The sequence below is a fragment of the Apostichopus japonicus genome, chromosome 1 (genome assembly GCF_037975245.1).
Source record: "Apostichopus japonicus isolate 1M-3 chromosome 1, ASM3797524v1, whole genome shotgun sequence".
NCBI classification, from domain to species: Eukaryota; Metazoa; Echinodermata; class Holothuroidea; order Aspidochirotida; family Stichopodidae; genus Apostichopus; species Apostichopus japonicus.
Window position 1 is genome coordinate 15195001 of NC_092561.1, and position 27115 is coordinate 15222115.

Consider the following 27115-nt stretch of genomic DNA (forward strand, 5'->3'; position numbering starts at 1 on the left):
TTTCCTCGCTCAGTGAAAAATCCACGAGAGTGTCTTAGTTTCATTAAAATTTCAACTCAGTTATACATAATACTATCCGATCTTCGACGAAAACTTCTTGAACGTGTTGGCTCTACGTTACTGCATTACAAAATATTGGTCTTACGTGATATTATCAATATTACATAGAGACTCTTCAGGCTGAATGAAACCACAAATTATTTTTCATTAACGACTCTTAGCTACTGCTATCGATGTCCTGAAACATTTAGAAAACAATCTTCGTTAATAGAATAATTCATTGTTTAAGTGAATTGGAACAATAATTTAACACTTAACTTCCAGGTAGGCCAAATTGAAGGAAGAAAATCTTAATTTTACCTTGACGGCATTTTAATATGTGTCCTTTCACAAAACTGATGAACGATAACAAATGTTCCAAGTCATCAATTTTTTTAAGTATAGGGAGGGGCGGGAGGTTTAGACAATAAAGCGGAACACTCCTTTAAAGAAAACAAAGGAATATAAAACATAACTCAACTGCAATCAAGTATTCTAACAATGTTGATTTGGTTGACAAATGTTTAACATCATCGTCCACGAAGTCCCACGGGATTGACCGTACAGTGTACAGAGATAAATATTTGAATGTTCCTCTGTTACTGCAACGGTGCTAATGACTACTGTCTTGCAATCAGACGGCTAAGCCCAGTATGACGCATAGGAACACTCATGTCTAAACGATTCAGATTATTTTAAGTCTTAAAGTACTACGTAAAAACACTGAAATTTATTCATTAATACTTTGAAGCAATGCAGGAGGTGTTTGGGAGTTCTCCGGCTGAGGAAAATAGGCAAGGTGCATTATCAAGCATTTTAACAATAATATGTTAGGAACATAATTAGGTCAAAACGCATGGTTGTGCTACTAGCTATACTTCTTACAACCGCGCCTCATGGCCCAGAGGAGTGGTCTTTGATTGGTCTCCACTGAATGTCGATAATCCCCCTGTTAAACGTATTTCTCACGTTTGACGTTGACACCTCGCCCCCCCCCCTTCACCACCTTCACCCCCACCCCTCCCACTTCATTACCTTCACCCCCTCCGCCCTCCCACTTCACCACCTTCACCCCTCCCCTTCCTTTACACTCCTCTGTTGACATATGTATAATACTCAGGCGTACCACATCTAATCTCTATTAACTTAACTTTAATACAAATTACTCGTTCTCCCATTGGTACACAACGTTATAGTGTGCAAAGCTAAACAGTTACTCATATACTGGTATTTTGCAGTTTTCAATCTCCAATTCACTTCCGTATATGGAGTGTTCATAATCCATCCTGCGCATTGCTGTATAAATAGATTCCTTATATCATGCAAAGCCTAAAATACTTTAAAATAGCTTAAAAGCTTTAATACTGATATTTTGTACTATTAACATCTAAATCACTTCAGGCACAACACATCGATCCTTCCTACACACTCTCTCTTAAGTCAACTGTCTCATATTTACACAGTCATCTAATCGTATATAATACGTGTACTATTTGGTATAGTTTATATTTGATGACCTCATCCAGAATGGAATTTAGCCTAAAACAGGGCGTTTTCTGTGAAATAACACTCATTGGTCTTTACTATGGAACAATTCTACCGTGTCAGTTACACAATGGATATTATCCCAAAGAAACTTCCACAAGGCTAAGTATTTAATAAGCCTCCTTTAAAGCTATACGAGTATGGTATTCCGAGTATAATTAATATATATATATATATATATATATATATATATATATATATATATATATATATATATATATATATACATATATATATATATATATATATATACATATATATATATATATTTATTTATGTACATATATATATATATATATTTGCCACAACGACACAGCCTTGCACAGATGGGCTAGAACACAATCATATTAGACCATATCAATATAATTGTAAAATTGCTTTTGACTATTTGAGAAGAACATCTGTTTTAATTGGCGTTTGATGGGGTCAAGGCCTACAATTAGGCGAATGTTGGTAGGGAGCGCATTCCTAAGCTTTGGACCACTGAAAGCAAAAGCCCTGGTGCTACAATTTGTGTGGACACTCGGGATGACAAGGAGTAACTTGTCAGGACGAGAAACACCAATAAGTTCCCTCAAGTAATCAGGTGCAGGATTGTGAATACAATTATGGACAAATAAGATTATTTTAAAGTAAATCCGATCTTTGAATGAGAGCTAGTGCAATTCATTCAAATTTAGTCTACAGCATTGAGGGAACAATAAACCATCGTGCCACATAAAACCAAACGCTGGGTACATCGCTTCAGATTCTTGTCATAATTCAATAAACAACATTAAAACCGATAACGATGATAAAACAAATTCTCCTTTTCTCCTAACACTGCTTTAAAGAAATTCCCCAGCGAAGCAAGATTTGTCGTCTGCCTTGATACGACTGGCAATCTTCATATCCGCTTCCTATATTACTGTCAGTGTACAGCTGTGTAAATTGAATGAGGGAAAAAAAAAAAACATTTCTTCTTCTGTTATTTTCTTCTTTTGGGGTAAGTGGCACTCAATTGAAGCCATAAATCAATCTCAGATAAATCCAATGTTTATACCTCTGATACCATAACCCGGTTATCGTGAAATGAGCCGTTTAAATCCCGAAGGATGTTGATTCAGTTGTTCGCAGATCTGATGAGAAAAGGAGCGTCGACAGAAATTCAGTGTAGTAAGAAAAAATGGAAAGAAGAATAAGACAAGTCGAGAGGAAGCTCTAAGAAGAACAAATCATAAGGGAGTTTTTCTGAAAATAGATTTATTTCTGTGAAAAGCTACGCTATTGATTAGATTGCTTTAATTCGGCTGTTATAATTGTAACCTGTATAATCGTTATTCAATATTTTTATTTTTTATATTCATAATGGAATATGAATATTTAAACAACTGGGTGAATATTAACGACCTCCGGGAATTTCTTATTTAGAACAAGAGGATAATTGTACCATTATTATATGACATATTTCTTATTACCAAGTGAAGGGAACTTAACGGATGCCTGTGTGAAGAGAGATGAAGCGGATATATTCTTAATAAAAAAGGTTACTGGAGGTACTAAAGTATATTTAACATATTTTTAACGGAGTAAACATTAAAATCCGGACCAGCTATTTCAAATATTACTGACAGTCATACACTTTTTTTTTCATGAACTAATACATATCGAGACCAAAATGATGCCTAAAGTCATTTTGCCGATTTATTTGTAATAATTTATTTCGTTGTCAAACAAAGCTGACACATCTATCGTTTTCAAATTCCAATTTGTATGTGATTGTTTGACAGATTGACCTCTTAGTATATGAGAACGTCATTAGATTCCATCTACCGCTGAGGTATAGGCTTGATTCTATACACAAATCGTCCTATCGAAACAAACACAGTTGAAAGTTATCACCTTTTGCGCGACATGTGACGTCAGTAACCTATAAACTTGTTCAGATATTAGCTGATCGCTCTATAGTACCGCGAGTGGACGTCTGGAAAGAATATTAATTTAATGTATTCATTTCTATAAGTGTTCAGTTTCAAAGATGGATGTAAGAAGCAACACATAATGAAATAGAGATATTTCTCTGTTTGTATATCGGCATCCGTTAATGCATTCTTCAATTGAACTGGGTAAGTCATCATGTATTAAGTACACCATAGGTTAAGTATTATAATAGTATAATGGTTTGTTTTTTAAAAACCATATTGTAGAAAATGAAACGAAATAATGAACCATTCAACGTAACTATTTATAATATGATTAAAAATTTGAAATCGTGCATTCCTATTGACTTCATCATTTTTAATTAAACCATTATTACGGGAAATGGAAAAGAGTAAACAACATACAGAAAAAGAACATGGTCAGGAAATATAGAACAAACACTGTCATACTTTGCCAAAGTATTATCCTTTTGCCGTGAGAAGGTTGTTGGTGACCATTGAGAAGTTTCACCATTGAGACAAAACTTAGTAATGTTAACTAAATATTAATGCGACGGTAATTAATCTTGTGCTTCCATCAATAAGTGCAAAGGGGCCAAAGAAAAGCAGGCAGTTATTTTCACAATTCACCACAGTTTCCAATCGCACTTTCATGTAAGATGGACTAGTGTTGCAAGTGTTAACCATATCACGTACCGGAAAGTTAATCACAATTGGTGAAATTTAAGGAAACACAAAAGTTTACCAATGTAATAAATATTGATATAAAAAAGTTGTTGATGATGGAATCAAATTGACTGTTTAGTCTCCCACCCTGTAATATTCACTTGAAGGGAACATTCTGGAGGATTCCTAAATTTGAACAATTCGACTTTATTGTGATTAATACTCCCTTCGTTTTGACCAAGCGCTAAATACTGCTTCAATGCAAAGAGCTCATAGCGATTGTCCGAAATTTCGCTGATGTAGTAGTTCTTGCTAATTGTACAGGTTACAATACATTATACTACCCTACAATAGAAACATACTATTCCTTTGTATTAAGAGTAATATCATAGATAAACTACAAATTTTGGGCTATTATTCCCTCGCCTGACTTTAACATATTCCTCTGAGTAACATTCAGCTAAGAAACTGTACAATTTATGTTCTATCGTGATTAAACGTTACGTAGATACCACGCTCCAGATAAAGGGTGTCTAATTAGTCTGTGACATACACAAAATTGAATTTAAATGCCTAATTCCAATTGCCCTAGTTGTTCTTCTTGTATCTTAATGGACATCAGATCTTGAAACGAAGTTTCAAGATTATTGAAGACCACATTTAGCTATTATGCTTTAGTTTAAAAGCCGTTTTTTGTGGGGGGGGGGGGGGGAATGACCATATAAACAAATTCCTCCAGGGCAAACCGGAGTATAAGCTTTCTCTGGCCTCGTGACTTCAAGGATCTTGACATTTTCTAGGAGAGGCCTCTTGAATTAAGAAACCGTGACATGTTGAGAGAGTTAATTAGACAGGTTATGTCCTATTGATTCCAAACAACCATGAACTTAAATAGATTTGAGAAGGGTCGAGTTTCTTCGGATTTGGACCTTTTCAGATAATCAATCGAATTTTGCCCGAAGTCTAAAAGTGTTTTTTTTTTATCATTGGTATTAATATTCAACAGGCGCCTTAAATAAGGGAGGGGGGATATTTCAATTGTTTCATTAATGTTTGGAAACAAATTAATGAATTTTAATACTCGTATAAACAAGTATCGTATTCCTAAACTTTTTTACTGTAATGTATTGATTTTTTTTATGTGGTGTTTGTTTTAGCAAAGTAAGTTTGGTTTTTCGATCAATTAATTTTGAAGTGATTCAGAGGGCCACTGTTTGCCTTTCATGACAAGACATACTTCAATGTGGGAGAACTAACACTTGAAGTATAAAGTAACTCACCTCTTGTTTCGAACACCTGGTAAGCGATCACCTGGCAAAGAAAGTTTGTTTCAATATTTCAGAGAAGTTGAAGTTACAAGTGTTTTGAAAACATTTTGGTATGAGCGCATTCCTCCTTAAAAGAATTTCTGAGCAATTTCTTTTCAATATGTAGAGAAACCGCCAACTACTCGAACCCGACAATACAATCCCAGTTTGCTTAACCTATTTCTAGGTTAGGAGAATGCATGGTGCAAGGGACGATGCCGCTCTGCATACCAATGCATTGGCATGCTGTGAAAATGCAAATGCAGTGTCTTGTGGGGATTAATTGTGATATGTGAGGGAGTGAAGACTCGCGCACAAAGAAACATCTGATGCCGGTTATCTGATCTAGTTTCGAATGAGGTGTAACAGAAGTGTTAGACACAACCATCGATCCCAGAAAATACACACACATCTTGCTACCGTCGGTAGTTAGACACTAGTGTACAGTCAATACATGCAGCTACGGTCAATACCCAGAACACAGTGTACATAGCAGCGATGGACATCTCAGGTCAAGATTAAAGATAACAAAGTATCACGTTTCATTATACTGTCTGCATTTTTGTAGCGACAAGAAAAAAAATTCACATGCAAGCAACGGAAAGTTAACTTTTCTTCAGAGGATGCCACGCGGTTTGGGGCGAGTCTTCAATGCCTTTAAGGGTACCAAATCTCCAAATCCATATAATCCTTAATAAACGCTACCCCATCACTGGATAGCTGACGAATGGGTCATTCATTGTACCTTCCAGTTTCCTTATTATGACCATGTAGCTATTTATATGCAGTGTTCAAATTTTCTTTTCGTCACTTGTCAACAAGCCTCTTTACTCACCAGTAAACGATTTTCGTGCGCTGCTCTTGGAAGGCCTGAAGTGATCTAAAATTGCATCCATTTCCCCAATTTTAGCACGAAATCTACTTTTCATTCTGTTCTCCGTCATCCAAACCAAAAAACACCAGATCTTGCTTGATTACATACTAACAAATAAAAAAAAAAGTAATCTCTTGTTGCTTTTCGGCATGTTACCTAAAAGGAGCATATTTAGACGGATTGATATAGAGTCTATATTGAATCAGACACCTTGGACAACTTTAAGAGAGAAACCTCATATTGTCTTTTCCCTTTTCATTTTCAAAGTAAACGTGTCTTAAATTGACCAACTGTATCTTATCTTTGTTATTACAGATAACATGATGGCTTGTTGTATGGTTTGGATCACTTGGTTCTTTCTTCAACTCTTTCTCTTCACATTAGAAGTACAGTGTATGGATCTACGTATATCAGGTAAGTTACATAAGTTATGTATTTTTGCACTTTTAAAATATTATGAAATGGACGGACGGACGGACGGAGGGACGGACGGACGGACGGACGGACGGACGGACGGACGGAGGGACGGACGGACGGAGGGACGGACGGAGGGACGGAGGGACGGACGGACGGACGGACGGAGGGAGGGACGGACGGACGGACGGACGGACGGACGGACGGACGGACGGACGGACGGACGGACGGACGGACGGACGGACGGACGGACGGACGGACGGACGGACGGACGGACGGACGGACGGACGGACGGACGGACGGACGGAGGGACGGACGGACGGACGGACGGACGGACGGACGGACGGACGGACGGACGGACGGACGGACGGACGGACGGACGGACGGACGGACGGACGGACGGACGGACGGACGGACGGACGGACGGACGGACGGACGGACGGACGGACGGACGGACGGATGGATGGACGGACGGACGGACGGATGGATGGATATAGTGTCGGTTTGTTACGGCATGCTGTAGTCTCATTCGTCCTCTTAAAGGTTTTGTTAAACTCACAAAATGCATAAATAGATGGTGGTTGTGTAGATTAAAATTGTAACCCAGTCAAAATTCATGAATATGGGATGTTTGTTATCGATCAACATCAGAACAGAATGAGTTAAGCGTCAAGCAAATGAGTCCATCGTATGATGTTTTCTCCCAAAACACGATAAGCTTTCTAAGAAATGGAATCAATAAGCTTCAGTTCTATGAAAATGTATAATGATACATAAAAATGTGGGCGGTTTGTGTGGGAGGTGTGAGATCCTTCATGGTACAGTATGCAGTTCATTGTACTAAAGCGGAAATTAACACTCACACCGAAAAAAAAACGTCACTTTGAATCGCATGATGCATTGACATCAAGGTATATTAACAGTTAACCTTATAAGTTTCATTTAGTCAGAAACAATCAAGAAAGCATATACAAAGACAAATCATTTAAAGATTCATGCGACATGTGTCATTACAACATTATCTCGTTTTATTTAATTGAAGATCGTGCAGCAATGGGTGTCTCTGATACTAATAACATATATTGCAGCAACCCTCTCTTTATTATTACACAAGTTATACGTTATCGAGAGAGCTATATCTCTCCAGCTTTGACAGACCTTGATTAAATAGATGATAAGGGTACAAAGATACAAAATGGTGGTAAGTTTGGAACTTTCGAAACAATGCTGAAGACTTTTAAACTGTTTATGTCGTACTGGTGGAGGGATAATCCGTTTCTTCTCTTCTCGTATTACCCACTAATTCAATCAATATGAAAATGTATAATGATACATAAAAATGTGGGCGGTTTGTGTGGGAGGTGTGAGATCCTTCATGGTACAGTATGCAGTTCATTGAACTAAAGCGGAAATTAACACTCACACCGAAAAAACGTCACTTTGAATCGCATGAAGCATTGACATCAAGGTATATTAACAGTTAACCTTATAAGTTTCATTTAGTCAGAAACAATCAAGAAAGCATATACAAAGACAAATCATTTAAAGATTCATGCGACATGTATCATTACAACATTATCTCGTTTTATTTAATTGAAGATCGTGCAGCAATGGGTGTCTCTGATATTAATAACATATATTGCAGCAACCCTCTCTTTATTATTACACAAGTTATACGTTATCGAGAGAGCTATATATCTTCAGCTTTGGCAGATCTTAATTAAATAGATGATAAGGGTACAAAGATACAAAATGGTGGTAAGTTTGGAACTTTCGAAACAATGCTGAAGACTTTTAAACTGTTTATGTCGTACTGGTGGAGGGATTATCCCTTTCTTCTCTTCTCGTATTACCCACTAATTCAATCAAAGCTATATACGCTTTATACTGTAACTCGTTTAAACAGCATATTTGCATATAAATAACTCGCCCGTGTCACAATCTGAAGTAGCTGTGACTTATCTGAATCGGCTGTTTTTGTTTTCACCTTTCTAAAAAATTTAAAACTGTTCTCGTTTTTCAATTCAAAATTCATTCTTTTATACTTCAATCAGAAAATCATATTAACGGTACAATTTTTTACATATTTATTTTCATTTTCAGTCAAGTAGAATATGGTATCGATATATAGGTATATCAACATTTCATGTATCCGGTTTTATCAACCGATACCACCAGAAAAGTTAACCATACATGTCAATATGCGTAGGTGTTGAAATTTATATGCCTTTAGGCTTTCGTTGAAACAAAATTTGAGGCCAGGGAAGAGCGGGCCTTCCTGCAGCACTAAAATCAAATTGTATAATAATTGTTTTTCCTTGAGAACTTGAGACGAAATGGCGATGTGGGCAAGTTACTTGGTCTCCTTGGATATGGTCCTTCATTCCATTTATGTTATTTCTGCCTTTATGAGTCTATACATGTAGTCTGCTTGGCTTATGAGAGGCCCGTGAACGATAACACGTGCTGCTCGATTTCAGGTATTAAGTTACAAATTTGCGAAAAAGAGGTAAATGGACGAAACACAAGAGTATATATATGGACTGGGTTTGGCTTCATATAGACCCGCATATTTTATATGAAAAGATGCACTTTTATTACCAAAAACGTCACTCGAATGCATTTTAGCACAGTTAACGCATAACTTTACGTTGTTTTAAGTGTTTATCGTCACATAGATGTTTTAACACAGACGTATATCGGCATTATGCACTTTACATATACAAATCGGGCGGAGGTCATTACTGTAATTAACTTCTTAGGTTAAATATCAGATGCTTACCCTCATCTACACGAACACTCCGGAGGCAGACAATTTAAAGTAATTTATCTTACAGAACAAATAATATATACTCTGTTAGTTGAAACCCCATCTCAAATATCTTGTCCCTAACTTAAGATATGCGGTTCATTGAAAGTAACCTATTGTGACTGGCTAAACTCTGTCCTTTGTTTTAGGAATTGGGACACATTAGCTGGTTTGTGATGTCACCGTGCTCTTTTAACGTTTTGCATTCCTATTATGACATTCTTCTTGTTTTGTCCTGGAATTGCGACACGTTTGAAATTCTTTCTTAGCTGTTAATGTTCTCTGTAGTTACAATTTCATAACAATGCAACTATTTGTATAAATATATTTCCTGTGTGGATTAACGATTAAATAACAAAAAGACTAAAGCTTTTTATCTTTTGTCATGATGAGGTCATTCACTTTTGATGTTAACAGATGCATGCATAAAATATATAACCAAGGTCGGAAACATTCATATCTTCGAGAAAAACAAATGCTATCAGGATGTGGTTTTGATATAATGCAAACATATATTGATCAATTTTGTTCAAGCAAATCATTTTCATCCACCAGAATTTTCTTTAAGCGAAACCTTAATATTTTTCATAATTGAAACACATGCATTTCGGTAAAGCCTATCTTTGCATATAGCAGTCGGGAGGTTAGTCGTATTATTAATGACATGACAGGATTAACAAATTGCCATTATTTGTGCCTATAACAGCATTGGAGACTAATAGAATGTTTCAGAGCCTAGCTTGTGGCAATATTGAACTTGTGATTGTTGTCGGGATGTGGCCCAATTGTTGCATTATTATATAGTAACTTGCGCGACCAAACAGTCACTGGATAAACAATTTCAACATTGCAACGTTCTAATACAACATAAACGATCCCCACAATGTCTATAGCATATTATGAAATTTGCCTTCCACAACGTCCAAATGTGTCAAAGCGACCCACAGGAGTGGAACGAAGTGTGAATTGTACAGAGGGTATAGGCGAGTCGCGGGTGGATTCATTGTAATGTTGGTACAGTCAAGGGCGTAGGAACCGGGGGGCTGGGGGGCGCCAGCCCCCCAGTGAAAAACATGGGGGGCGGAAGTATCGTTCCGCCCCCCCCCCCCGCTCCGCAAGTCAGAAAACCCCTTTTTCATTTCCAAATGAGAAAAAAATCTCATTTGAAGCACCAAATTGCATCAAACGCCAGGTGAAAATGCAAAATTCTTTACAAAATGGAGTGGGTGTTGAAGTGTGCTATATTGCACCAAATTGCATCTGAGGCCACCTGGAAATGCAAAAAAAATCCAAAGGGGAGGGGGACACCCCTCCCCTTAGACCCCTCCCCCGGGCCGGCCATCAGTCTTCAGCCCCTCCACTCAAAAGTACCTTCCTACGCCACTGGGTACAGTAATTATGTGACGTTTGTTTTTTTTTTCTTGTTGCTTTTTGTTGTTTTGTTTATTCCTGTTGATTTCATTCAACGATATCAATTATCTTCATTTTATTTATTTCACTTTTTTCTTTGTAAGATGTTCGTCTTCGTAGAATATTTCACCCAAGAGGCGGCATCGTGGAAGTTAACTTCCAGATCGCAAAGGACACATGGAAGCCCGTCTGTGCACCACCAGGCTCTGAGGGGAAACACTTTGCTGATTTAGTGTGCTCCCATTTAGGATTCGGAGGCGTATCTAAAATGCCTGAACGAGCTCCTCAAAATGCGACATATATCTACAAACGTCCTATCTCCATGTCTTGTACTGCAAATGGACTTTTGGAGAATTGTACCTCAAAACTACACTTTGGAAATTGTGAAAAACTTGCTTACATTGAATGCGATTACGGTGAGTTGGTTTTGGGGGTTCTAGAAATGATCTAATACGTGTATCAACTTTGTATATAACTGAGTGCATAAAATCAACAAATTTAAAATTCAGATTTTCATCTTTACTGTCGGAGGTACACTCAATTTAGCATATTGCATACCTCACTCATATATTATGAGCATTAACTCCCTATCATGCCCCATGTATTGACTTTCATCGCGACCGAGAGAAACGCAAGGGGAACAAGAGATTAGCCATTTTGCAAAAATGCAAACCCTGAAGCTAGATTTCAAATATGGTAATTTTTATTTCGTGCTTCCATTAACGCGAGCAGGATCCATTTTCTTTTCGCTAAATGGCTTTTTACAAGTGTCGCTAATGGTGTAGATCATAATAGGAAATTGTTAAAGTGGACGTTTTCTTAACTTTAATGAATGCATCGGAAATTGCCACCAAAGAGTTTAAAAAATAGCTTACAACTTGCCGATATCGACTTCGGCGTTTTGAGAGCAACCAACGAATGGCATATTTTAGCTACCAAATTCTACCAAATTGAACCCTTAAGCTTGATTGTAATATGCTTGTCGTAACTTAAAATCCTTAAACTATAATGTAGGTTTGACAAACATTGCAGACGACCATTTAGTAATATCTTTGGATGTGTAGTTTTAGTTGAGGTAATCTGAAAATAGTTGACCGGAGGATTTTTTAATCACCTTATAGAAATATCAAGTCTTTCTTAGTTGTGACTTCTGTTATGATTGGTTCGTTTCGTTCATACAAGGTTATAGATATTGACATCAAGTGCTGCAGTTGGCCAATCTTGTATCAGCATAGTTCAGAGGTAGACTTCGAATAACAGCCGTTTCATTATACAATTATGGCAATTCAGTGCAAACAAGAAACACGCACGGTAACAAAATACGAGGTTATAGAGAAAGAAGATCAAGAGTGGTAACTGGCCAACGTTTGTATCAGTATACGTGCATGGGCAGTACTTTTTGCAGACCAAAGCCTATGCCCACATATAGCCCTAAGCCCACATAGGCTATGTGTACTATCAGTAACATCCACAGTCCGAAAACTATATCCGCATGTGCGGATATAGTTTTCGGAACACATGAGAGGATATATACAATGGACTGCATACGGTAGGGATCCCTACCGTATGCAGTCCATTGTATATATCCTCTCATGTGTTCGGTCTCTACGAGACCAAAGCTTATGTGTATATGTATATATATATATATATATATATATATAGTTATTTATATCGTGTATGACTCGATCAGTACAGTCGGTATATATATCAAAGCTTACATCCGCTTCCACGCTACCCTTGAAACCTGGGCATAAACATCATTAAATTTGTTTCCATTTTATTAGTAATTTCTTACTCCATACATAGTTATTTAAATCTAAGCGTACACTGTTTTGGTTCATTGTGATTTCTTCTTTTGATAAATTTGAAAATAAAAGTATATAAGGATCCAATGAGTCGAACATAATATTACTATTTCATGTCAATTTTATTTAATGATAAATAACTAAAAAACTATTATTGCATTTCGCAGAACCGATGAAGTGTATTGACCGTTGTGGCAAACCATCAAATTCCTATGCGTGTGGCTGTGATGCGTATTGCGTGACTGTTGGTGACTGTTGCCATGACTTCACCGAAATATGTCCACAAGAACATGATGTATCAGTAAGAAGACTTACCAGTACTGAAAAGGAGGCTTACCAAATGTATGAGATATGCTTTCAAGTCTTCAACGAGAAAACCCCAAGACCAACAATAACACAACCAACAAAGTACAGAATGGTTGCAAACTGTCCATCGACCTGGACCAATCACAAAGTTGTAAGCGAGTGTGAAGCAAATGTAACTTTCTCTAACTTTCTGTCCATTTTTCCCGTGCATAACGAAGTCGGGATTTTATTCAAGAATTCTTACTGCGCGTTATGCCACGGCACGGCCGTAGAGGATATGTTGCCATGGATATTAGAGTCAGACGGTTCAAAACGATGGGTTGCTCCGCCCAGAAATATTTGGGGATCTCAGTTTAACGTTTGTAACGAAGGATTTAACTTTTTTAAGTCGTGTCCTCCGGGTACAAATAAAACTATTTCAGAGAAATGTGATAGCTACTTAAAACCGCAGATCAGTTATGATGGAGTTATCAAAAATGAACACTGTGGCTTTTGCAACGGACAAATCATTGCCGGAGCACACACGATTAAACAACCAGTAACATTTGACGTGATTTTTGGCTTAAAGTCATGGTCTGCACTAACAGCAAGTTGTGGAAGCAGTAGTCACATAGATGTGTCTGGGTTATTTCAAAATGCGTGTCCACTTTTGAATGATCTCATTCAGCTAGAGAAGGACGAATCGGAAACAACAGACACGAGTCCCGAACAATGCGTCAGGGATTTCATGTCAAAAACTTTCCAGATATCGGAAATATTTTATCATCTAAATCTGACAATGGTTACCGCCGAAAGTGAATTTTACATCTCGGCAATCGGCTTACCTAATGAACTTACTATTTTGCATTTAGAGAACTCGTTACGTAACCGCCTCACAATACCAAATTGCAACTTGATAATGTCCGTATTTTTGCCAAGTAGTTACCGTTGTGATGGGGTAGATGAGTTAGACGTCGAAGAACAGCCGTTTGATAATAAAGTTATGACATTTCAGTGCAAACAAGCTACATGCAAGGTAACGACATTTTATGAAGATGTCTGCTTCGAAAATCTTACTTGTCGATGGGAACACGAATACTTATCACCTATCGACTTTAAAGTGGAAGATTTTGTTGCCATGGAAATGACCCACGTACAGACTGGCGCAGTTTTGACACGTAAAGACTTTATGATCACAATAGACCAACAAATCCACACGTGCTCAGAAGTTCTGATTGGACCTTGGATCAGAACGGCATATTTTATTCAAATGATTTGTGGACCGTTGTCCCTCATTTGCATAATTCTTATGATAATGATTCATATTCTTTTCTCTAAGCTTCGTAACATCTATGGATTCTGCATCGTCAGTCTTCTCGCAATGCTCTTCGTATCACTGGTTCTGTTTATGTTATCAACGCTTTCACAGATGGTCGACGGACTTGCGCAGTTCGTTGTGGCAATAAGTCACTACGCTTGGTTGTCCGCCTTCGCGTGGATGACCGTGATATCCTTCCACGTTTCTCACACCTTCGGAAGTAAGTTCGTAGCAAACAGGATGAGTAGAATCTCAAACCGAAAAGAGGTTCTGTTATATTCTCTCTTCGGTTGGGGAATACCTTTGCCTTTCTTGCTTATTGGCATCTCTTTGCATTTATGTGACTGTACGACATTTCACTACACGACACATTGGATGTCACGTGGTGTTCCTACCGTCATGCTTTTCGCACTACCGGCTGGCGTTCTAGCTCTGACTACGACCATTCTATTCATCAATGGAATCGCAAAGTTAAGAAGACGTCAAGCTACACCCCAAGAATCGGAAACCAGCAGGTTGTCTCACATGCACAATTACATTGTAGCCCTGAGGGTAAGTCCTTTCGCCATTTAAAATTCATTACGTCATTGAAGACATCAGAACAAGATTATATTGACTTAGGAGGCTGAATGGTGAAACAAACAATTCTAACAAATGTGCCAAAAAAAAAAACCATTTTGCTGGTATACCTCATCAATAACATGTAAGAAATTGTAAGAATAAGAAATTAAAGATATTCCTGACGCTTCGAATTTAGATTTGCAATTATTTGCGGTGGTGGAAAAGTTATCATTAGTTAGCATTTGACTGTGATTTAATGAGGAAATAAGTTTAAAAGATTAAACAGCTCCTCCAATGACTGTTTTATATCTTCCTCTTTGTGATGTGAAAGGCACTTAAAGTCTTCTGTATTTTTACGTTACCGCGATTGGAGTACAAAAGAACGATTGCGATTACAGCGATGAAGTCAAGTACGGTACGGTATAGATAAAATACTGCATAATAATGACAACATCACCAAAAGTTCAATTCACTTGATTATACTGTATATATACCGTGAAATGAACCTCTAATCCAAGGAGGCAAAATTGATGAAGATGTCACGGTTCGTCTCGACAATTAATGCTTATACATCAATCTCTTCCACACTGTGGGCTACGGATATCAGGAAAACAGATAACTCCCTGATGTGTTCATTCAAGGAATAAAGAAAATTAATTAATATCAGATATCGTTTCTCTATTACGACAACTTAGTATTAAAATTCTAAATTAAACTTTGCGGTACCAAACTTCAAAAAAAAACAACGTATTGCTTCATAACAATGTATGACAAAATTTTATAGCTATCATCAGTAATAATATTGTCTGTTATAAACTTCGAAACGAGCGTGACGCGGTGGTACGTATATTACCGCGCACTCCTCTGAAATGATTTTATTGTGATCGCTACGCACAGTGAGCACAGCTTGAAGTGCACTAGGATTTTGTTTTTTTTTCCACCACAGTTAAGTCAAAACTATAAGTAAAAACTAGTTTGGTAGTTATTGTTTGTATTAGTATTAGTGAAAGGACATTAATTGTTATTTGTTTGTGCATGTGTGCGTGTGCGTGAGTGGGTGTGTGAACTTGTGTTGTAATCTGAGGACTTGAACAAAGGAATTCCAAGTACTCATTTGCCATTTTAGGAATCATTACGTCCTCGAAAGAATTCTATTGTTAATAAAGGGGTATTGTTACGGTTAGGGGACATGGATGTGCTCAATGGAATAAAAACAATAATGGGGTCCTAAGTTTAAATGTAAAACACACCTGTGTGTATGTGGGACAGTGTCGGTGTGTGAGAAATATCCTCTGAGTGTTCCTTCTATATGTATCCTGTTATATTTGACATTTTTTGACATTCATTGCTCAGCGATACACCAATAAACTCTCCAACCTTACCTTAAAAATATGATTGCAAGTTGATTCTCATGGTTTGATATATCATAGACGCTTACTTGATAATTAACTCAAGTATGCATTTCAAATAGTGAAAAACACAGTCAACAAATTTGAAATTTCCAATTTTCTTTCAAATGTGTTTTAAAGTCAATTGGGAATGTAGTATGAAATGTTGAGTATCGAGTCCAAATTAACTAATTATAGTCACTAATTAACATTTAAATTGGTAAAGAATCTTGGAGGTTGTCTGTGTTGTTCAATTTCAATCCCATTTTTTGTTTAGCAATGCTGTATAAAGTTGTAAAAATGGCCGATCGAACATAATACTAACAACTGTAAAGCTCATTTCCAAGCGTCGATTATAACATGTGATAGATGCAGCAATTATAAGAATTAAACGTCATTTCATATATATATAACGTATATGCATATATAAATAAATTTCATAAAAATAAATTGGAAAGACTTTGGTAACAGGCAGAAGTACTATACGGTAAAACAAAATAAAACAAAAAGTTATCGAAACATGTCTGACAAACACAACAGCAACGAAAACAAACTTTGATATTAAACAACAGTAACAACTAAAACTGTATTTGCCTGCAAATATGCAATTATTGTAGTACGCATAGAGTGCTTGCAGTATTAGGAACAACTTTTCGGTTGTTCATGGTGCTATATTTTGGGCGGACAACACATAAGGGAGTTTAGTCACGTAGGAACCTAACAAAGTGAGGGCGCTTGTGAGCGTCGTGACAGGCTCAGAATAAGTTGGCTACGCAGCTAGCCTCTGAAGCTGCAAATGTACAGAGACTATATGATACTTTTAAGTTTCAACGTCCAGTCACGTGGGTATCATTCACTTGGCCACTAATGCCAATATTGTAACGCGCACGCGCGCTACAATAACTAGAAGGATAGTTCAAATGACCATAACACATCAATGAACGTTTAAATAACTTCTACAACCAAAGGCGTTTTGTGAGTGAGCTGGGAAATGTAATTTGCCGTCAAACTTGTGATTGTAACTGGAGTCACTAGACCGCGAAGAGCCAATCATTCACTCAATCAAATATTGCAAGCGGCCTCACAATTACCTGATCAGTGAAAAATTCATTACAAAATGACGTCATCAATCTTCACAGCTTGGTAATATGAAGTTTACAGTGAGACACAAACCAAGACATTGTCGTAACTACACTGAACTTATTCTCCTAACTATCTCCTAAAGTCTCCAAATTCTCCTGACTTAGTTCGGATAAGAAGTTTGAATATGTTACGTTTTCAAGTTTACACCACCTTGAATTAACAAACTGTCAGCCATATAGTATGTCGAATCTTTACAACAGGGAGAACGATACGGTAGTATGAAATCAAAATGTTACATACTGCAGGAGCTTTTCTCTGTCTGTGACTGTCTGTATATCCATCTCTCTCTCCACCTCTCTCCACCCATCTCTCTTTCTTTCTCTCTCTGTGATATTACCCACACACTTTGTATCAATAGTACTGCACAATGTTGAATAATTCCCTACTGGACCAAACCTAGCTCACTCGACCCAAAAAAAAAAGGTTTCTGTAGTGCGTCAATACAAATATCAAATTTCTATGCTGTATAGAGAAAACGTACGACTTTAATTTCTACTGACATTTAGGATTGCCCTATATTTCGTTTTAAAATCACTGACAATACTTGCAGAGGTTGAACTAAAAATATCGTATCATATCATATTAAAACCTCACTCAATTTATATCACTCAATTTTTTCTTTAGCTGTTTAAAAGTTTCGTAACAAATACGTTTCTACAGTGCGCGTATATATTCATGTCTTAGAACAACAGTTCTCAATGATTTTGATATTCTTATTGAGGTCAATAACATTTTCTACTTCCGTTGCGTATTTTGTAAGTCTGCCGGTTTCCTTTTACTTTTATTTTTTGAAATTAGCCTCCAATTACGTGTGGAAGTTTTAAATATATATTTAAAAAAAAAACATATATCCATACAACACACTTACCATTAAAGATTTAGATATGAAATACAACCCTAAGCTTGAATTTGAGTTTAAGGATGAATTACTGTAGAACTGTAGAATGTCATGGTGCAATCAATCGAAGAAAATTTAAGTAGAGTTTTGCACACATAAAAAAGAAAAATGTAAATGTATTTGTAACTACTTTAAATTTTGCAGATATTTATCTTTTAAATTAGCTTCTTATCTGGAATACATCTAAAAACGAAATCGCCGATGACGTTGATTTTCAAAGTCCAAAATTTAATGTCAATGTCAAACCCATGTGTAATAACTTATACATGATTTCCCTTGCAAAGTTATATATCCAATTAACATAATTCTAACAAAATCAAATCACCCAATGATGACACTCATTTTGCGATGAAATGCATAGCATGCAAGGGCGGCGGAAGCACTTTTAATCTGGGGGGCACCGACATCAAAGGGCACTTTGCAGAAATTCGATTGGAATGATACAGCCTTATGTTTAGTACCATTTATAACTCTTATTGTATTATCTTATTTGCGTATACACATCACTCCATCAACGCCCCCCCCCCCCTCCCTCAAGGAAAACATGCATACTAGCACTGCAATATCCAATGTGCAAATTGGGAAACAAGGAACAAGTTTTCTTTTGAGACAAAATGAGGTGAAATCATGCTAGTTGCTAATGTAGGAATCTTCCGAATTAGAGTTTATTTCTTGATAATATCTTAACAATTTTTTTCCATTCGAAATAGCTTTGAGTTTGACCCACAGAAATTCATTAAAAGTCAGGGCGTAGCCAGGATTTGCAAAGTTGTATGCACAGCTATCTGAGAGGAGCGCCACCATCGGTTGGCGCGGAGCGTCAAAAAAATGTTTGGTTTTACAAACCCTTCAGATGGCCGGAAACGGCCCTTCCCGAGTGTTCATTCTGGTTCCCTGGCCTCTTGCTAACTTGAGACACCTCAATTTTTATGTAGAAAAAGGGCACATTTTTAACCTGAGGAAAAGTGGGGGGCACGTGCCCCCTGTGCCCCCCCCCCCCGGTTCCGCCGCCCTTGATAGCATGGCATGCTATAATAAGCTCGACTTTTTCTATTGAGTTTTGTGTTACTTCTGTAATTGAGCCTATTAAACCGGTGTACCGTAGGTATACCGTAATCCAGCCGCTTTGACTGATCAGTCTATCATGTTTAAAGCGTTATTTATCTTTAAAAAAAATAAAGTTATATAGACAACTACGACCTTTGAATGGTCTACACTCTACAGCATATCCAAATTAATTCTCTTTACTACAGTCATCCTTTAATAAACTATCTAAATCTTGGAAAACGATCAAAACTTAGAATTGTAACATTCAAAATGGTCTCCATTTTTACAGCTCTGTTTCATCGTCGGTATACCGTGGGTTCTTTTCATCATCTACGTCGCAAACCGGAATCGATACCTTCTGCCGATTTTGACTCTGGTCAATTCACTGCAAGGTTGTTTCATATTCATATCTTTCGTCACTACGAGGAGGGTTCGAGCTTTGATTACCGAAAAGCTGACAGTATCGCAATTGGCGACTACTACTACTTATAGTAAAGGCAAGCATTCCGCTCAAACCGAAACCGGTACACCGGAAACAACACCGCGGCTAAAGCGTGGTAAGTTACCGGGAAGCTCGTCCCCGAGCGATCAGCACAGAGCTGTAGATTGACTTAACCCTAACATATTTTACTTGACAGAACAACAACATGGATTGACGTTAACACATTTGGCGATATACGTCTGTATACTGTAAAGATCATTTTGAATAACTGAGCATGACACTTGTAATCGTTATACAGTTTGTTTGTTTGTTTTTTGCTGTTACCGTATTTAAAAGAATTCGACCACAAGTCAGTTACCGTGGCTCTAAAGGGACATTTCGATGTAGGAATCCCGAAACGAAAAACAACTCGAAACATCGAAATGTCCCTTCACAGCCACGGTAGTTCAGTAAATAATATTCTAATTATATTTTTCCTCACCGTTTTCCAGTTTTTCTTCTTGGGAAATATTAATATAATTAACATGATTATTTCTGAATCTTTGGGAGGTTTTCTCTTCATTTGGGTTATACTGTGAATTTCGTGTTTTAATTCTTGTAAGAGTATTCAAAGTAGCCTAGGCGCCAATAATGACAAGTTCAATTGTTGCATCGGTTATTATTAACAATTTCAAGTTAAATAATTTAATTTTTCTCAGATTTGGTGTTCTTGTTTTCAACATTAGGTCGGTTATGAGCACTGTGTGCATCAGATGTTACTTGATTTTGAAAAAAAATCCAACTAGACTAGATATAAATATATGATTAAAATCATGTAATGCTTATCCAAATACTGTATTCGTGATTTTTTTGTTATTTCGAGTAGTGATAGCCACGCATATAAAAATATATGTATATATATATATATATATATATATATATATATATATATACATATATATATATGTACATATTTATATATATATATATATATATATATATATATATATATATATATATATATATATATATATATATACCACTGAATGACCCATTGCTGATATTAGATTTATTAAACCAGCAGAACACCTATGGACGTAAATTAAATGAAAATTACCGAATTATTAGACACGCTGATCTGACGTCAACACCAGCCTTGCTCTTGTGAGGAACATTCCGTAGAGTTTGCGTTTGCTGAACATCTGTACCTGTACAGAGACAACTAAAATATATAGCAAACATAATAACATGTATTAACACTCTTTCAATATGTTTTCTATTTTATATCAACACAACTGTTTATCTATAATAAAATTTCATTGTTTGACATTAACCCATGAAATCCGGTATTTTGTATTTGCAAATTCGATTATTCGCTATTTGTGATGGAGTCGCTCTAAAAAAAAAAACAATTACGAATAATTACGAATCAACATGTTTCTTAATGTGTCTTTATTATGTTGTAGAAACTTTCAGCGGACACTTCCTCATCTGAGAAGGTGGTGAGTTCAAAGTTAATGTTGTGTCGCCTCCACCTTCGTGTATCATTAATTCACAGTAATTATATACGCTTTCAAAATGAAATGCAGTACTAGCATGTATATTTTCCCATAGCTAATTATAGAATATTAAGCTGCAATTTTCATTTGGTTTCATTAAAAATGGTAACAGGACCAATTTTGGGAACTTTACATTGGTTCGTCGTTAACACCATAACGTTACATTACATTAAACGTCTTTAGTGTTAAAAGTGTCTGACGACAGCGGAAGAATATTCATGATCTGTGTGATTCGGTCGCCGGCGACAAAACATCGACTTACGTCATAGTTGTTCCTATGTGGTAGCCTAATTCATTTCAGTAAACACTAACAATCACTCACCAATTTTGTCCTACGTTTTCGTCATCCCCATTATATTTGTTTCAGTGCTGCTTTGTGCCTTACCCATGTAGCTATTATGCACAGTACACCCTTGTTTTCAATAACAAAGTAGCACAGCGAGCTTATGGTATTGAACGACTCCATTTTCGCACATCTAGTACATGCAGTATACTTCGTTTGTTCTGTTATTTCTAATTCAGTAACATTAATCACTTAGTGACCAATATGATCATCGACAATTGCATGCATTCCTTCTGTGTATAAACCTTCCCCTGTATGTAAACAAGATTTCTACGTAACATAGTAAGCAATTCCGACAACCATCCTTTCGAGCCAAACAAAAATTTACATATCACGGAGAATAAAAAGTGACTTAAGCGAAGTGGGTAGACCATGAACCTTACAAGAACTGACCTTTGAAAGAGTCCAACAATACTACCTAGAAGTTTAACAACTATGACAATTTTGAAATCAGCCATGAAGTGAAGCAAACCAGAAGTGGTCTGAGATTCTTGGTACGTTTGCCGGGAACAGAAGTTCTGTAACATTTTATTTTCGTAGAAGACATCCAATAAAACAGACTGCGACAGATGTTCCACAACCATACGCTTAAGTAAATCTGTCAAGGTGAATAATGCCACGGTGGAGACAGAAGCCATGCAAATCATTCTTGTCGAGTTGAATGTATCATAACATCACCTGTCAGCTGCATTTGTCGTCTAGATAAAAAGAGGACATCGTAGTTAGGCTTTATAAGCAGTTGGTTAGGCCTCATCTGGAGTATGCTGTGCAGGCTTGGAACCCTTATTTTGCTAAGGATAAGGAAGTACTTGAAAAGGTCCAGAGGAGGGCTACTAGGATGATTAGTTCCTTAAAGAGGGTTCCTTATTATAGGCGGTTACAACTGTTGAATCTCACCACACTGGAGCTTAGGAGGTTACGTGGGGACTTGATCCAGGTTTTCAAGATTGTGTATGGTTTCGACAATTTATCCTTTACCGACTTTTTCATGTTTGCTAACAGTAGTTGTACCAGAGGTCATTGTCTTAAACTCCAAAAGTCGCATAGTAGGATTAATATTCGGCATAACTTTTTTCTAATAGGGTTGTGAATGAGTGGAATGGTTTGCCTGAGAAAGTTGTACTTGCAAGTAGTGCCAATGGGTTTAAGAATGCTTTGGACAAGCACTTTAAGCATTGTAATCGGGTCTGAGTGTTTGTGTCTTCAGTTTTTTCCCCTCTCATCTATAGGGTCCTTGATGGGGACTTAAATGTCCCTCCTGATCCTTTTTTCTACTAAACTAAACTAAATGCAATTAAAGGATCGTGAAGGGGGGGGGGGGATATTTCTAACCTCTGAACTATCCTTTAAATGATCCATATTTCCTGGCAGCCGTAAGCAATCACCCATACAGGGGACGGTGGAAGGAGGTCCAATATGGTGGCACCAACTTCGAGTGCAGGGAGGTTGGGCTTGCCACTTTGATAAAGGGGACATACAAAAACGGTTACATCAAATCTTTTTGACAAAATGAAATTTCTGTGCAATTCGCACCACAAATTCAAATATTAGAATGTTTTTTCTCTTTGTTCAACAGGGCATGTTTCCATTACAACTGTTTTTCATGTTTCAACAGAAGAGCACTGTTTACTTATAAATGAACATATTTTAATTACAACAAATTGAAAATATTGTACTGTATTTTTTACCAATAAGGGGTAAATTCTTATTTATGAAAAGATACTTTAGGAGGGATTTTGGGGAACAAAAACTGTCAGGTTCGGTACCGGTGACCCCCCCCCCATCCCCAGCCACCTCCCCGCCCTTGGAATCACCCTAAGTTGATCTACATCACTTTCAGTTCGATAACATCTGAAAAGCCGGTGTCCTCAAATCTTTAAACTTTCACTGACCATCTAGTACAGGACATAATTTGCTAGATTGTCCTTTCAACTTTACTATTAATTTGAATATGTACTGTTATGCTTTCTTATTCGCCAGGTTCAACACATCGAGTACAATGTATGTTGACATTATTATTATTATATTTTTTGAGTCAATAAAATCTTGAAATTTATGCACAACTATAGTATTCATTAAGTAGCAAATTTTAAACTATTGATGATCTCTCGTACAGACAATCGCAAATAGACACGTCAAGTCTCCAGCAACTCTTGTTGAGTATATCAGTACGTAAGCAACTGATGCAGTCGTAAAGCATGGGCCCACGCAAGGGCGTAGGAACCGGGGGGCTGGGGGGGGCTCCAGCCCCCTAGTGAAAAATGTGGGGGGCGGAAGTATCATTCCGCCCCCCGCTCCGCAAGTCAGAAAACCCCTTTTTCATTTCTAAATGAGAAAAAATTCTCATTTGGAGCACCAAATTGCATTTAAGGCCAGGTGAAAATGCAAAATTCTTTACAAAATGGAGTGGGAGTTGAAATGTGCTATATTGCACCAAATTGCATCTGAGGCCACCTGGAAATGCAAAAAAATTCCAAAGGGGAGGGGTCACCCCCTCCCCTTAGACCCCTCCCCCAGGCCGGCCATCAGTCTTCAGCCCCCCCCCCACTCAAAAGTACCTTCCTACGCCACTGGCCGCCCACTGCTTGCGACGAAAGATTATAGCAAACGTGTACGGAAAAGGTTTAAAAAGCCTTTTCATAAAATATCAGATATCTCAGCTTCCTGAATTAAAGGCAATGTATTTTTCGATGCTATCCGTAACTGAATCTCATAATAATGGAGTTTATTAACTTGGATATTATCAACTTTCGTTCTAAATAGTGAAGTAAAAGTCGTAGTTTGACAATTTCCATATTTGCCTTTTGCATGTGATCAGGTGATTGATATTTACAGGAAAACGTTGCAGGGTGGCGAAATGTTGAGAATCGGTATCATTAAATGTCTTTCTCAACCGAAAACAAGAACGTAGTTGCATGTCGTTTATCACATACGTAGGCCTTAGTACAATATTCAACCAGTATGAGGTATGAAAATTGTGGTGTCAGAAAGAATAACCGAAGAAATATATTCAAATTCAGTTTTCAGAAAATCGTGCATAAGACACTGTAAAAGTTATTAGTTATTCGCTCTCGATTGTTGAATCTCAATAAGCTTAAAATAGGTACCATTCAGTCCTCAGAGAATCATCTGGCTTTATATTAAAAATGGTTCAGATATTACCATCATGGTTTATCCAGAAAAAAAAACATCGTAAAGATGGTGTAACTACAGTCACCAAAAATTGTGAAAGGATGTCTGTTGTACATCGACCAGCTACAGTTGTTATTGTCACGTGGTTTATTTCCAAAGCTATATTTGTAAAGCTAGCTCTGGAAACATCAGTATCAACCGTTGAACAATGACGAAGTTGCTAAAAGTTTAGTTAGTAAATATTTATTCACTTAGTCACGCATGCGTCTAACATTATCTTTTGAAGCTAACAGTGTCAAAACATAAATGAATTAAGCATAAAACAATAAGATTTCATTGGGTGTTTTTCACCCTCAGTCTATTATCAAACGATTAATAAATGAAATAAATTTAACTTTTGATCATTTTTGTGTGTGTTCGTTTTATTAAGTGATTTGATTCAGGTTTCTTGTGGTAGCTTCAAGTAGGCGAAAATTTACAACTGTTGTTTACACTTTATATCCGTATACCAGTATGAGTCTTCAAATCTCTTGGTTTCATCAGCACAGTAATTAAAGCACAGTAAAGGCAGCTTAAACTCCGATGTCAGAAAATTAATTTCTTTCTGCGTATATCGCTGACCAACCCTTAACCCATTATAGATCCTGGGTACAAAAAAAAAAAAAAAAAAAAACTTAATTCACTAGGCTCAACCCTATTTCCCTTATTTTGAGACTGCCATAGTATAATCATGACGATGTTACTACATGATTCGATTAAAGGTTAGTGAGCGATCTGCTGTGTGCTATTTACACGTGATCATATGATCTAAGCGAAAAGCTTTTATCCCTTTCCAAGGGACTCGTCATATACTGGGCGTAACGTTCTCATGATCATACGGTTACAGTTCATATATGCTATTAATATGTATGCACATTTAGTGTAACATTTGGAAGTGAAATGATATTCAATTCATGGGGGGGGGGCGGGGTGGTGGGGGGAAGAGAGCACAAAGATTAATTTCTTCGATTAATTCTTCATTAAATGATATAGTTTCTGTACTTCCAACATCCGGTTGATTGAATGGAACGATCGTAAAATTGTGGTATTTACTGATTATTTTTTTTTTATGCTATCAAATCTGCACGGGTTTAAAACCTCATATTAATTCAAAGACGAATGTTTAATGCAACGACAGTTGGCCACAAGCAGTGATTAACAATAATAGTAAACATCAGTCCGAAGCAAATTCTGACGTACGGTTGCGGGTGAAATTAATGGAGTGAAGCTAATTACTCAGAATATCAAATCCGGATGGTTAGGTTTCCATGAAATGATTATTCACCTTTTAAAAGCAAAAGTTAAAAAACATGCATAATACTTTCGTCATCTTGGGATGAATTTTCAACGTTAACCAAGTTTACCGTAAAGCGAAGAAGTAAAGTGAAACAAAACGTGTTATTGACAGGTTTTATCGACCAATGAGAAACTTCATAAGGTAGCAAGTTAAGGTTTACATATCACCGATAGCGCCACACTTCTCCGACTATCAGCCGTGACGTAACACTGGGATGTCTACCTTTTAGCAATAAATTTCAGCCAATGCGTAAATCAATTGCAATCAAATAAGTCAATGTGCATGCAATTACTCAGTCAATGTGCATTTGAATCACCAATCATCATATGATATATGTTTGATAATTTTAGTCATTAACTTAAGGTATGGAATAGTCAAGGTGCCGTCAAAATGTTATGATATTTGACGTAAATACAGAAACAATTTTCAACAAAAATGAATACTTGTTCAGATTTAAACAATTTGCAACAAAATATCAAATTCCTTAAATCTTGCGAGGAATTCGACATTAGGCCTATGCTATTAAATGATTATTCATGTAAATGTAGTCGAGTAAACAATTTGCAGCCAAAATTATAAAAATTATCACTTTTAATAATAAATCTCGCCAATTCCAAATTTTGACATAGAATGATGAATTACGCCCACTTCAAAATGTTGTCATTTTGAACAACCTGCAGCATACTGATAAATTCATCACTTAATTAATCTCGTCCAAATCAACATTTTGCAATAAAATGATTAATGACTCTCGCATAAAATCTCCAGCATAAAGATACAATGCAACAATTTCTAACATTTGACGGCATCTTAACGATTCATTATAGAAGTTAATGGGTCGTGACTGGCCTAGGCAAATCAGAGCATGGGTGGTCAAGGACAAAGTTTGAGGGATT

General features: G+C 36.9%; 1 protein-coding gene across 1 annotated transcript in view; it reads left to right on the plus strand.

Annotated features, from left to right (window-relative positions):
- The window catches only part of LOC139968829 (uncharacterized), a 25476-nt gene extending 1252 nt beyond the window's left edge, over positions 1–24224 (plus strand). Inside the window, exons 2-5 of the mRNA XM_071973336.1 lie at positions 6666–6764; positions 11088–11399; positions 12956–14943; positions 19718–24224. Of these exons, the coding sequence (XP_071829437.1) occupies positions 6671–6764; positions 11088–11399; positions 12956–14943; positions 19718–20038 (2715 nt within the window). The 5' untranslated portion in view covers positions 6666–6670 and the 3' untranslated portion in view covers positions 20039–24224. The remainder of the gene's footprint in view (positions 1–6665; positions 6765–11087; positions 11400–12955; positions 14944–19717) is intronic.
- Positions 24225–27115: the final 2891 nt, after the last annotated feature.